The 15,168-nt window shown below is 41.5% G+C and overlaps 1 protein-coding gene across 1 annotated transcript in view; it reads right to left on the minus strand.

Moving 5' to 3' along the window:
- The window catches only part of CELSR2 (cadherin EGF LAG seven-pass G-type receptor 2), a 164,237-nt gene that overhangs the window by 14,335 nt on the left and 134,734 nt on the right, over nt 1-15,168 (minus strand). Inside the window, exons 25-32 of the mRNA XM_082246686.1 lie at nt 12,883-13,083; nt 11,580-11,754; nt 8,366-8,478; nt 3,103-3,182; nt 2,635-2,761; nt 2,440-2,556; nt 2,197-2,321; nt 330-403 (exon numbers count right to left, since the gene is read on the minus strand). Coding sequence (XP_082102812.1) covers nt 330-403; nt 2,197-2,321; nt 2,440-2,556; nt 2,635-2,761; nt 3,103-3,182; nt 8,366-8,478; nt 11,580-11,754; nt 12,883-13,083 — 1,012 coding nt within the window. The remainder of the gene's footprint in view (nt 1-329; nt 404-2,196; nt 2,322-2,439; nt 2,557-2,634; nt 2,762-3,102; nt 3,183-8,365; nt 8,479-11,579; nt 11,755-12,882; nt 13,084-15,168) is intronic.

A 15,168-nucleotide genomic window follows, 5' to 3' on the forward strand; every position in this document is an offset into this window, starting at 1 on the left:
ATGCACCTTGGAGCACAAATGCAAGGGCAAGGACTGCAACCCCTCAGGTGATAGATATAGTCAGGTGTGCAGCATCATCACTGCGACACTCAGGCATCAGGCAACTGATGATGCAATCAGAGTTTATAAGAGGCAGCAGTCTGCACATGTCCAAGATGGCTGCCAACAGGAGGGCAAGGTAAAACCTTGCCAAGATGAAAGTCTCCACAAAGCCTATCGCTAAAGAGGTGATTGAGGGGTTGTTTAAAAGTATCTTTACTGTTTGTCCAGCATATGAAAATACTTTAGTGTGCATAGTCGGATAAGAAAAGCTTATATATATATATTACCTTCCTGGTTATCCTTTTCATTGGGACCATTTAACTCCAAAAGTGAATGACCATTCTTGAGTCCAGCTTCAGCTCTAGGGGTAAAGAATATGGTTACAGTCAAATATCCAGGTAAATATGTATGACTTACTACTAAACAAATAAATATCTGGGGAAGTACAGTCTGTACAGCTACAAACTTGTGATAGGATTTTTATACTCTAAAATATTTTTCTTGTAATCCTTTGAGGGACACAGGAAGTCATTCATCTTCGGGTTAGACTGCAACCTATAGGAGGACTGGACAATGGCAAACAAAAAAGCTGTAGGCCCACCCAGATTAACTTCTCCTGGTAATACCATGCCTCAGTTTTGTAGCAAAACAGTACCAAGAGCAAGATTAGAAACACAAAGGGGTGGGACCTGTGCCCTTCAATGTTCTGCAAGAAAAGGATTTTCCAGAACGTACAAACAAATCCTATTCTCTTTCTTATCCATTGAGGGACACAGAAATTCATATCCTGTTATGGAATCCAAAAGCAGTCCAACTAAGGGGCTGACAACACAGTAAAAAAACACTAACAGGCCCAACGAAGAACTGGGGGCTGCCTATAAGCTGCCTGACTGACCATTGCCTGAATCTACAATCAAATGAGGCCAAGCCCTGAAGCAGACAGAGTAACCTCTGGGTAGTGTCCAGGAGTAATCTCCTTGGACACTAGCAAAAAACCTGAGGAATACTGGAAAAAGGAATGGTAACCCAGGGCTGGTTTACAGCTGGTTTGCCAGTGACCAATAATCCTTTAGACAGCAGTATAACCTGACAATATCTGAATTTCTCTGCCCCTTTATAAACCAGAAATAAAAATCTATTTTTAAAAGGAATGACTTATGGACATGTTGTCTTTAAAGAAAAAAACACTGAACACGATTTTATACATTATGAAGCTTTACATGTTGCAAAGTGCTGCCCAAACTGCTGGCGCTATATTAATCCTGTATAATAATAATAATGACTGGGTGTTTGTAGGGGACTATTTCTTTTGACTTTAAGTAGCTCTGGGCAATAAAACACATTAGGAGGCATTTATAAATTCTATCGCACAGCTCAGAGGCGTAACTAGAGCCTTCAGGGCCCCGATGCAAGAAACCATGAAGGGCCCCCCCCCAGATCCCTGGCCGGGGCCATTCCCTTCAAGCCCAGGGCTCTTCCCACTAATCCTGGGGCTCTTTACTCTCGTTGCATGGCCTTTTATTACGGTCCCGCAGCAGGATCCTTTCACAAGTTCTGCAGTGGGCTCCCTTCCTGCAATCTTGGGGCCTCCCCACAGTGGTGCAATGCCAGGGCCCGGTCGCAAGTGTGACTTTTGCAATCCTGGAAGTTCACCCACTGGTTTGCTACTGGGCCCCCTGGAGCATGGGGCCCGGTAGCAATCGCAACCCCTGCAACCCCTGTAGTTACGCCCCTGGCACAGCTATAATATACTAAATAGGAGCAATGAGGCAGATTTGAGACAGATGTATTATACCTAGACTAACTTATTCATAAATCCTCCCTCAGCTGCTCGAAAATAGCACTGTGACAAAAAAAACAAATACTGCTCCTCACCACTTATTGTGTGCCTGTTTTAATTGAAATGATGTCTTATCTTGATGAACGTCTGTCTCATCCCCAGTGGTAAATCTTTCACAGACCTGTACAAATCTGTCTTTGCTGGTTGCCCAAGAATAAAAGCGAAGTGGTCTCAAAACCACTGAAATGAAGAGGCAGCCTAATTTGCATCTAAACACGTTGGAAACTTGCTTACAAAAATTTCCCTCAATATACTTAAAACTATTAGGTCTATAGAGTTTTACATGCTTGCCTTATGATAGAACGGTGTCTCACCTGAGCAGGATTGGCAGGTAACAATGACTCCCTCTTGAAGGTATAGAACTGTGCAAAGAGCCAGTTGAAGAACCAAATGGCATATGATAGAGCTGACCATCTGCATAACTGTTATGTGGATGCGACTATAAGAGACAATTCATCATATCATTAGATGCATAATATGCTGAAATTACAAAAAAACACATGTCACAGAGCAGAACAGAACATATAAGGAGAACAGAACCATAATGCAATGGTTACCGAGGTTAGGGTGGACTTTGTAGTGACACTAGGTTCATTCATCTTACGAACGCTGTGTTTAAGTGACCTGTGTACATCTTTGCTGAATATCACACTGATCAAAAAGATGAGTGGACCCTGCCAAGAAACACAGGTATTAGAGGACTAGTCACTGAACCTTGAAAGGCACCTAGTTACAAGAAAAATCTTAATTACCTGAGCACAGACAACACCAGCATAAGTGTAGTGTAGAAACAGTAGATCGCTGTTAACGGACAACAGAGCAAGAATCCAAGACACACTAACAAGAAGAAGCAAGAATATGGAACATCGAAGTCCAGATCTATGAGCAAACAAGAGCAGAAAAAAAATGGAATGTTTGATTCTTTGTCATACTGTTCAATGCATGATCACAGTCATAAAAAAAGCATAAAAAACTATTTCCATCATATACAGAAGTAAACCAAGCCTTGGCCACGTGGACCTGTGGCATTGTCCAGATTCTGCAAGACTGAACTGTTAAATACAAAGAACAGGTTTAGCAACTAAATGCAGATTCTTTGTATGCTTTGGTTAGTGTACACTGTTGCATATGGATACAAAAGCTGTCCAACAAGGGGAATGAAGCGTAAATACAAGACAATACTGAAAATGGACAGCGAAATAATAGAAAGTGGCACTTACACTGTCCCTTTCTTTTGGAATCCTTTCCTCTGTGCTGCACAGGATGCACGCCCAGAAACAATACAAAGAAACAGTCCAGTCTATAAAAAAATACAAATGTTTAAAGCTAAATACATTTTTTAATTAAATTTTGTTAACAAAACTGCAGTGCAGTTATATAGGTTTCTTAAGTAAGAAAAGAGGTACTTGTTTTATTTAAATTAACTATGAGAATTACTAAATGATATCTAAACACAAAAACACACATATATACACACACCTACAGTATCTCACAAAATTGAGTACACCCCTCTCATTTTTGTAAATGTTTTTTTATATCTTTTCATGTGACAACACTGAAGAAATGACACTTTGCTACAATGTAAAGTAGTGAGTGTACAGCTTGTATATAAGTGTAAGTTTGGTGTCCCCTCAAAATAACTCAACACACAGCCATTAATGTCTAAAACGCTGGCAACAAAAGTGAGTTCACCCCTAGGTAAAAATGTCCAAATTGGGCCCAATTAGCCATTTTCCCTCCCTGGTGTCATGTGACTCATTAGTGTTACAAGGTCTCAGGTGTGAATGGGGAGCAGGTATTTCAAATGTTATCGCTCTCACTCTCTCATACTGGTCACTGAACATGGCACCTCATGGCAAAGAACTCTCTGGGGATCTGCAAAAAGAATTGTTGCTCTACATAAAGATGGCCTAGGCCAGTGGTTCTTAACCTTGTTGGAGGAACTGAACCCCACCAGTTTCATATGCGCATTCACCGAACCCTTCTTAATTGGAAAAATAAAATATGATTTTTTCAAATTCAAAACATAGGTATATATTATTTTAGGTATATATGACCAGCGTGCCCCCTTTCAATGCACAGTGACCAGCGTGCCCACTTTCAATGCAGAATGACAAGCGTGCCCCCTTTCAATGTACATTGACCAGCGTTGCCCCCCTTTCAGTGCACAGTGACCAGCGTGCCCCCTTTCAATGCAGAGAGACCAGCGTGACCCCTTTCAATGCAGAGACCAGTGTGCCCCTTTCAATGCAGAGACCAGTGTTCCACCTTTCAATGCAGATACCAGCGTGCGGTGTGCCCCCTTTAATGCAGAGATCATCATTCGTGCCCCCTTCAATGCAGAAATCATCATTTGTGCCCCCTTCAATGCAGAGATCATCATTCGTGCCCCCTTTCAATGCAGAGAACAGCATGCTGCGTGCCCCCTTCAATGCAGAGAACATCATTCGTGCCCCCTTTCAATGCAGAGACCAGCGTGCTGCGTGCCCCCTTCAATGCAGAGATCATCATTCGTGCCCCCTTTCAATGCAGAGACCAGAGTGCTGCGTGCCCCCTTCAATGCAGAGTGAACAGCGTGCCAACTTGCCAAGCCCCCCCGAGACCAGTGCACTTGACTTACCTGTTGTAGCGGCGGCTTCTTCTCTTCAGTCCCTGCGTCTCCTCGAGTCCTCCCGTCTCCTCCACAGCCAATGCCATTGGCCGAGGAGATGTGACAATAGCGAATTTTCATTCGCTATTGCCACACAATGGGTGGGCTCATGGCGCACTGCTCTGCGCCCCGGGTCCACCCTTTCCTACTAGAGTCAAATTGTAATAGGCGGGGAGTCGGGGACTCTCTGGGAGGCGGAGGCCTGGAGGAGAAAGGGGTGACGTCACTGGTTGCTAGATGCTAAGCGGCTCTAGCCTAGCAACCAGTGCAGTGTGTGAGCTCCGGCCGCCTCCCTGCAGAGAGAGAGCACCGACAGAGGACAGAGAGAGCAGCAGAGCGGTCAGCGGATCAGGAGGATGATATACTGAATCACACCACTGTGCGTGTCATCACGAATCATATGAGTCGGGTGTGCCTCCGCCGAACCCACGAGACTGACTCACCGAACCCCTGGGGTTCGATCGAACCCAGGTTAAGAACCAGTGGCCTAGGCTATAAGAAGATTGCCAAGACCCTGAAACTGAGCTGCAGCACAGTGGCCAAGACCATACAGCGGTTTAACAGGACAGGCCTCGCCATGGTCGACCAAAGAAGTTGAGTGCACGTGCTCTGCGTCATATCCAGAGGTTCTCTTTGGGAAATAGACTTATGAGTGCTGCCAGCATTGATGCAGAGGTTGAAGGGGTGGGGGGTCAGCCTGTCAGTGATCAGTGTAGAAGAAAGGGGGGAGGGGAAGCCGCTCAGGTGCAAGCCCAACCTGGTGCTGGCTAGATTCGCCATCCGGAAGCATGCATAGTAGGTTTTGAAGCCGCACACAGGTAGATGAAATAAAAGGTGTCTTTATTCTTCAAAAATCATCAAGGACAAACAGACAATGCGGGAACAGATGAGTCCAAGGTAGACGCGTTTCACAGCACAAACGGCCGCTTACTCATAATGGTAATGAGTAAGCGGCCGTTTGTGCTGTGAAACGCGTCTACCTTGGACTCATCTGTTCCCGCACTGTCTGTTTGTCCTTGATGATTTTTGAAGAATAAAGACACCTTTTATTTCATCTACCTGTGTGCGGCTTCAAAACCTACTATGCTGTCAGTGATCAGACCATACGCCGCACACTGCATCAAATTGGTCTACATGGCTGTCGTCCCAGAAGGAAGCCTCTTCTAAAGATGATGAACAAGAAAGCCTGCAAACAGTTTGCAGAATATTGTGTATTTTGTATACAGTGCCTTGCGAAAGTATTCAGCCCCCTTGAACTTTGCGACCTTTTGCCACTTTTCAGGCTTCAAACATAAAGATATAAAACTGTAATTTTTTTTGAAGAATCAATAACAAGTGGGACACAATCATGAAGTGGAACAAAATTTATTGGATATTTCAAACTTTTTTAACAAATAAAAAACTGAAAAATTGGGCGTGCAAATGTATTCAGCCCCCTTAAGTTAATACTTTGTAGCACCACCTTTTGCTGCGATTACAGCTGTAAGTCGCTTGGGGTATGTCTCTATCAGTTCTGCACATCGAGAGACTGAAATTCCTCCTTGCAAAACAGCTCGAGCTCAGTGAGGTTGGATGGAGAGCGTTTGTAAACAGCAGTTTTCAGTTCTTTCCACAGATTCTCGATTGGATTCAGGTCTGGACTTTGACTTGGCCATTCTAACACCTGGATATGTTTATTTGTGAACCATTCCATTGTAGATTTTGCTTTATGTTTTGGATCATTGTCTTGTTGGAAGACAAATCTCCGTCCCAGTCTCAGGTCTTTTGCAGACTCCATCAGGTTTTCTTCCAGAATGGTCTTGTATTTGGCTCTATCCATCTTCCCATCAATTTTAACCATCTTCCCTGTCCCTGCTGAAGAAAAGCAGGCCCAAACCATGATGCTGCCACCACCATGTTTGACAGTGGGGATGGTGTGTTCAGGGTGATGAGCTGTGTTGCTTTTATGCCAAACATAACGTTTTGCATTGTTGCCAAAAAGTTTGATTTTGGTTTCATCTGACCAGAGCACCTTCTTCCACATGTTTGGTGTGTCTCCCAGGTGGCTTGTGGCAAACTTTAAACGACACTTTTTATGGATATCTTTAAGAAATGGTTTTCTTCTTGCCACTCTTCCATAAAGGCCAGATTTGTGCAGTATACAACTGATTGTTGTCCTATGGACAGAGTCTCCCACCTCAGCTGTAGATCTCTGCAGTTCATCCAGAGTGATCATGGGCCTCTTGGCTGCATCTCTGATCAGTCTTCTCCTTGTATGAGCTGAAAGTTTAGAGGGACGGCCAGGTCTTCGTAGATTTGCAGTGATCTGATACTCCTTCCATTTCAATATTATCGCTTGCACAGTGCTCCTTGGGATGTTTAAAGCTTGGGAAATCTTTTTGTATCCAAATCCGGTTTTAAACTTCTCCACAACAGTATCTCGGACCTGCCTGGTGTGTTGCTTGTTCTTCATGATGCTCTCTGCGCTTTAAATGGACCTCTGAGACTATCACAGTGCAGGTGCATTTATACGGAGACTTGATTACACACAGGTGGATTCTATTTATCATCATTAGTCATTTAGGTCAACATTGGATCATTCAGAGATCCTCACTGAACATCTGGAGAGAGTTTGCTGCACTGAAAGTAAAGGGGCTGAATAATTTTGCACGCCCAATTTTTCAGTTTTTTATTTGTTAAAGTTTAAAATATCCAGTAAATTTCGTTCCACTTCATGATTGTGTCCCACTTGTTGTTCATTCTTCACAAAAAATTACAGTTTTATATCTTTATGTTTGAAGCCTGAAATGTGGCAAAAGGTTGCAAAGTTCAAGGGGGCCGAATACTTTCGCAAGGCACTGTATATGTATATATACAGTACTTAAAGGAGAAGTATGACAAATGCTTTTTTTGCCATGCCCCTCCTATGGATCACAGGAGTGCTGTTCGTTCTGCACTCCTGTGACCCATTTCCAGCCGACAGCAGGCTGAAGTCTGCTGTTGGCTGATGTCACTCAGCTAGCCCAGGAAATATCCCGACCATATGGTTGGTACCTGCCCAAAACCCTGGAACGGCACCTGGCTCAGCCTCTCAGTTATCTGCTGAGAGCCTGAACCGGCGACTGACAGTCACGGCTCTCTGCTCAGAACAGAGGGGAGAACTGAGTAATCAGCAGTCTTTGATCGCTTGGATCACACTGCAAAGCCTGGGGGGACCAATTCTGTATGTATCTAGGTGAGTAAAAATGTTTGTTTTTAAATCTTGAACCTCTCTTTTAAAGTATATTTAGTGGAGAAGTCAACATTCATTTTCTGTTACACTTTCTCTTTAAAAAAATATGCAAAAATTTGAAATAATAGCTTACGCATCGCTCACTCATACTTTCTCTTCTTTAATTCTCCTTCCTTGTACTTATCAATGTGGATAAAGACACTACAACCCACATACTGTATTAAATTAACATACTTTGGATTTATAATTTATGTTGGATTGAATCGAACAAACAATAGGTAAATCCTGCTCTACCACTTTATCTTAGTACAGATATTTTTTTGTTAAGATCTAGATTTTGTAAGAATTTCCCCTTTCCACTTTAAGGAATTTGCTAGAAGCAATCTCCTTTATACAGGTCATGTTAATAAAAGGCTGCTATGTCACAAAACTATATATACTGATTTACCAGAATACATTCTAATAGTTAGACAACAGTGCTGGCAGAAAATTCTAATACAAAGGTAGCCAAGTTGTTTGTGATGGGGTACAGTCAATAGAGCAATCCATTAAGGCTAGATTATAGTGTCTCAATGAATCCAATGAGAAAGCAGCTAATTTAATATGAAGTAGTTTTCCTTACTGATATGACAAAGCCAGCAGGCCCTGCAAAGCTCCAGATTAATGTGTCAGACACAGAAAGCCAGCAGAAATCAGGGTTGCCATAACCTTCAGGGTCAAGCCCCACTGCCAAACCTAGGGAAATGAGGCATATGAAAGTGATATATGAACAAAACAGCAAATAATAATTTAATATGATAAAACTTTTTGTAATATGTACTGTAAAATTAAACCTTTATGCATAGGAAGAAGTATTTAGAGCTGATCTTCAGTAATTTTTTGTATTGCATACTTACATTGGTCCAGCTTGGCACAATGTAAGCCAGCATTGCTCATACCTGGTGGACTACTTTGGGAAGCTGGAAATAAATATAGTAGTCAGCACTACTACAGTGATAGCCGCAATCTTCCAGGTCCTGCTCAGGTTCTATGCGAGCAGCTTCCGCACTGCAGAATGATCACAGGGGGTCGCTTGCTTGGCACCGGCACCATTGATAGAATGTCTTGTGTTTTCTGTTTTAATAAATGCAAGGTGTTCTCTGACAAGGTGGAGATCGTGATGTCACTGCCACCTCCTTGTCTATTTAAGAGAATGCCTCATATAGAACCTGAGCAGGATTTGGAAGATTGGGACTATCACTGTAGTAGCGCTCACTATTACAACGATGTCCAGCTTCTCAGGTATAAAATATGCATACCTATATTGTGTCAGGCTAGACCAATGTAAGTAAGCAACACAAATAATTCCTGGAATCTCTATAGATATATAGCATCTCTATAGATGTTATGAATATATTCCCTCATATTGTAACTTGCAAAGGTTTGTTTAATTGTTTTAAAGCATATCAACTAATCAAATTTATAGGCCAGCCTGTGACTGGACAGTGAAGATGCAAAGGAACACTCTGATAAGTCATCTCTCTGCGTACTTGTTCTCCCTCCAGTAAGCAGTGTACAAAGCATAGATTGCTATGCTTTTTTATGTGCTGTTGTACAAGGGTGTCCTGGCAGCAAGACTAAAGCAGCCAATAGATGATACAGATTGAGCTTTCAGAAAGCAGGGAACTAGGAGCTGAAGTTACACTCTGCAGAGCTCAGTGACGAGAGCTGACTGGAGAGAAGGGACACACAACCCTTCACACAGCACAAAGGAACAAAGCTGAGACTGTCAATCACAGACTGTATGCTGGAACTCCCTTCCCTACTTTGTATCTCTTGGTGTCAGGGAAACCTGTCAGAAGTGATTCATGCTGATAGCAAATGAAAAAGCCAACAGACAAAAGTGATACTTACTACTCTGGACTGAGACAAGTACACTCTATAAAGGGATATGCTTTGTTTATATTTCATGTCTGAGGTTTACATCCACTTCAAAGACTGCCCATGCATAGCTCTCAGCTTTTGGATACTATTTTTTCTGGTGTCTACAATTTTCCCATAATACTAAAAAATTCAGTTCACAGTGTAAACAGTTTTTATTTTCTAAACTATTCCTTTTAATTTGAGCAGCTTGCTGATAACAATCTGTGAATTCTCCATCTGTTTTTAAGTATTACATTTTCAGAAAGGTAGCTTTACTTTTACTGTAGTTGACAGTTTAGGTAAATTAAGATGGTACGCTTAAACAAAATGAATATATGAGACAGGAAAGGAGAACTAGAAAGAAATCTGAAAACTGCTTCACAACTACAATAGTAATAGAAGACATTTTAAAAGGCTAACAGACCCCAGCCTGCATTAGGCTGTGTGCAGCAGTCAGAGCGGCTCCCTGCTTATAGCAATAATTAAATCCTAAGACCAATAGTCCTGGGCGTGACGCAACGTGTAGGGCAGAGTCATACCGGAAGTGATGTCTGACAAGCTCGATGCTCGTGGATTATACAATTGTATGTATGTTTTAAAAAGTGAGTATCCAAGTTGTTGTTTACCAATACATTTTTATAAACGATAATGCACTATGGTGACCCCTTTTTTATACCCACACATACAATGGAGCTATTTAAGCACAGGAGGATCATAGAGGTGACATACTAATCTTAGAGGCTCTGAAAATAACCAAAAGAGTGAAGGCCCCAGATAATAACTGAAGGATTTACACTGAAAGATATAAAACTTAATGATGTAACATTACAGCAATAGGGTGAGCGACCTGTGAGCACAGAGGTGTCATTACACTAAAGATCTTTGTTGGATTCACTGTTTAGCAGTCATCCATATCACATGGTGAACGGACACGTTGTGATATATACAATTCAAATTTCTAAAGGACTTGTTTATGTTTATGTGAATGTTTTTAGATTTTTAGGTGATTTCGCCACTAAACACTTCTTTATAATTTCATTTTTATTACCTTTCAATATATAGACGGATCAAAAATTTGTCACTTGTACCAATTTTCACTCGGTTTGTTCGGTGTCTAAGTATATAACTTAGTGAGCAATTTGGATTTATAGTTTATTATTATCAGTATCCTTCGTTTTGTGCATATATCCTCTATAATCACTTTAGTATTGAGTAATTTGGCATGTATAAATTGTTTATTATCACTCTAATAGCGCAGCACCACACTACTTTTATTTTTCATCTCATTAGGCAAGGGTTAGCTAAATAGTTTTTTGTGTAACTTAAAATGATAGCGCGGGAGCCCTCACCATATAAACAGAAAGGTTTTTGCCAGCTCCGGGCTATTAATGGTACTTAAACTGGTAACCTTAGAGAAAGATGACACAGGCTGCTCCATATCCAGATTGAGACTCCTCTGTTATCCATAAGAGATAGGGTACTCTCTTCATCATCCTCCGTTGACCATGCAGAGGGGTCAGGGATAGGGTGAATGAGCCCATTTGTGACCCTGTCAGCTATCGTGGCCAAAACCCTTGCTGATACACAGCACTGAAGAGTTGAATGCAGAAAACTGGCTCGGGAGCGAGCGCGCACGAGTGCCCCTACAGCACGCGGCTTGCTATGGGAGCACCTGGCAAGGGGGAGGGGCCCAAATGCCGGCAGAGGACCCAAGAAGAGGAGGATCAGGCTGCTCTGTGCAACACCACTGAACAGAGAAGGTAAGTATGACATATTTGGTATTTTTTTATTCTTTTTTTATTACATTTTTTCCTTTACGTACTAACTGTCTCCTGAGCACCATTTTGTACAACACATGGAGCATCTATTTTCTAGAAATGTAATACCAGCTTTCGGTATTTGTAGCCAAGCCTGTACAAGTGTTGTAGACTTACCAGTGATAAAGGCGGGTACACCCCAACCCAAAGCATAGTAGAATCTCATTGGACCCGTGTTGACATCTCGAACTTCACTCAGTCGGCGATATATGTGCAGAACTTCAAGAAAAACCCAAGAAAAGCAACACAGGGAGAGAAAATGGAGGAGGATAGCAATGATAGTGCATGCAAACTGAAACAGATGGATAATTTATAAGCAAGACGACCATGTACATGAAGTAAGTATGTAGGGCAAGGGCAGACATGAAAAAAGAAATATAGTGGGAAAAAATAACATGTCAGGGAGAAAAAGAAAAAAAGAAAATAGTTTAGTTAGTTTATTAAACTGAAGCATTTGCACATCAGTAGTTAACTGAGGCAGTTTATATAGGCCTCATGCACACTGGGTTTAAACTCTGCCTTTACAGGTGTTTGGCATTTTTTTAGCCTGTAAAAGCACCGCTATGTAAGGCTATGTGTCCATGCACAAATAGGCAATTACAGGCGTATTAGAAGAGGAACGTTTACAGGCTGAAAGAAAAACCCATAAAAAGGTGTGTTCAAGAGAGGAGCTGAAGAGCAGAAAAGACGTTGAACTCACGGAAACGCAACACACGTCCAGTGTTTGAGCATTAATGCATTCCAACGGCAATAATAAATTAATAGTCTGCCAACTGGAGTACATTAACGCCAAAACGCTTAACGCGCCTAAACGCGCTTAAATGTGCCTAAACAGTTGCGCAATACACAGCTTTTACCTAATTTTTCTAAGCATCTTTTGTCCTGCCAGGAGTATCTACGGTCAGAAGGGTTAAACAGAAGCCCTGTGTGCACAAGGCCTAAAAGGATCAAATGCAAAAACAGCTACTGTTATACAATGGAATTAAGAAATCAGGCCATATTACAAGCACATACAAGCTTTTGCAGATAATTACTTATGTTTTCATTATTCCATTATACCAATTGGTATTTGTGGAACACTTAATGGTCTACAGCAAAGGTTCTCGACCACTGGCACAGGTGACACATTTTATAGGTAACAGTTCCATCTGGGTAGCTAGAAGCAACTTGATGTTCAATGTGCAAACTTAATAAGGCGATGAACCAAACAATAAAGCCTACCTGCATAACTAAATATAATTGGTAAATATCATCTATCTGCCCTAGCTTATCTGTTATTATTACTAAACTTTTCTTATATTAAAGCTAAACTCGAGCCAGGAGGCAAAATGAACCATGTTATGCTTTTCTCATATATACATACGTATCTTTGTCTTATAAAAGCACACAATTTTAAACTGAGAATGTATGCAATAGCTACCTCCATGTCAGCCTGGTTGATACCCAGAATGAAGCTGAGCTGAGACAGAAAGAGAGCCAGTAGTAGGTTCCGATGGATGCTGTGCTGATTGAAACGCAGGGAACGTGGGATACACAGAAAAAGTAAAGTGAGAAGCAAAAAGCCCAGTGTTACCCCTATGCAAGAGTATGTAATGATGCGCAAAGGTAGCACTTCTCCATTCTGTAAACACAAAAAGAATAAAATATTAAGATCAAATCATAGACATTTTTCCACAGGCTATTCACATGCAGAACATCATAATGGTCAGTGAAAGGAAACATATTTATTGCTTTTTATTGCATTGGTTGGTTTACAGACATAAACTGAATGAATGAGCAGTTAAGCATAGCTGTAAAGCAGGGATCCTAAGTGTGTAACACACAGACATAATTACATACATAATCCAGGGAAACATTATTTTAAAACATTGGCACACACTAGTAAAATTATTGACATAATTTTCTAGGTACAGTGGTTTATGCATCAGGTTACCATCCCATTCTGCATAACATAGCTTTATCTTTTCCCTTTTCATTATTCCACTAAGAGAAACAATTTCTGTTTTCTCCTAGAGTTTGCAGACCTCATTCTGACAAAATAATTCCCACTTTCACAAACATAATTAAGTGGGTCCACAACTAAAAGCAGAATTTTTATACTCATCAAAAAATGATTTTGTTGTCCACTGAGAGACATAGAAAGTCCTTTAGGTTATGTCACTTGCATAAGGATTGGACACTAGTAAATGTCCAAAAGTAATGCAACTGACGTATTACCAACACAGCTAACAAGCCCTAGAAAACAACAGAGAACTAGGAGCTGTCTGCTGCTTAAGGAGTCACCTAAATGACTAGATTAGGCCACAATGTACACTTGATGTTTTTAATGACGCCCCTGATAGGTGGGCGAAACTCATCGACGTAACTTCCTGGCAGATACTCGTCACACGACGTCACTTCCTTAAACCACCGTGGAACGCACGCCGGCAGCGTAACCGGAAGTGGATCGGTTTACTGTGACTATTGATCTGTATACAACGGTGATACTTTACTTATGTTTGTGAGTATCTTTTTAATACTTTTTATAATAAAATCCCCCTACGGGCTTCACTATTTCCGACTCCTTCCCTCTTTTGTTTGAGCTTTTTAGCATGGAGAAGTTTCAGAGGTGATTGGAGGTATATTGAAGGCTCATCCTTATTGATATCCTGGGGGACACCAAGGCTGTATAATATCCCACACCTGAGGCTGGAGGTTGATTCGGAGGTGTAGCCATCCTATCCTTCCCTATTGGCCACATGCTTGGATATATATATAGTCTGGTGAGTGGTTCCCAAAAGGGGTTTCTTTGGAAGCACTTGGCACTTTGTGTGGAGCACGATATTCAGCACCTTATTTGATTCAAGTGGACTGTTTACAATTTTTGGACTGCACTATATTTTGCACTTTTTGCACTTATTGCACATTTGGCACTCTTTATATTATATTTTTTTAATTATGTGATTGTATGATATTACAGTTTCTGTCACTGATGCACTTTATTATTATTATTATTATTATCGAATAATCTAGTTTACATTATTAGTGCACTTTATTTTTATACGCCTGGTAGTGTCGTTTATAATATTTTACACAATGTACACTTGGTAGAAAATTGAGAACACGTGAACAGAAGACCAGGTGGCAGCATTGCATATCTGGAAAACAAGAAGCACTCACAGATCTAGTAGAGTGGGTCTTGAAAAGAAAGGGTGGAATCTGATCCTTGAGACCATAAGCTGAATGATGGTCTGCTTGAGCCACCTAGAGCTGATGGAATGAGAAGCTGGTGCACCCTTACAGGCTGCATCAGGGATTGCAAAAAGGAAGTCTGTTTACCTGAAAGAAGCTGTGGTGTAGTGGAGCCAGACAAAGGGAAGGCAAAACAATGTGCTGATTGAAGCAAAAAGCAGAAACCTCTTTTAGCAAGAAGCAAGTACTGGGACTCAACCCAACCCTGCCTCTGTGCAGAACCAAAATGGGTTTCTTTTCAGGATAAGGCTACCGGTTAAGACATTCATCTTGGGAGGTGATGGCTACAAGAAACACCACATTGTGGGTGGGAGTGGAAAAAGGAATGTCTCTATTGGGTTCAGACTCACAGCTATAAACAGGGGGAGCTACATGGGAAACCCCTTGTACAAAAGGTCCTAAACAGAGAGTCAGAGGTCAACAGTCTCTATAACAGAATGGAAAAGGCAGAAAACATGACCCTTGAAGAGCCAAA

This window comes from Pelophylax lessonae, assembly GCF_965119305.1.
Source record: "Pelophylax lessonae genome assembly, chromosome: 2".
In the NCBI taxonomy this organism is placed as follows: domain Eukaryota; kingdom Metazoa; phylum Chordata; class Amphibia; order Anura; family Ranidae; genus Pelophylax; species Pelophylax lessonae.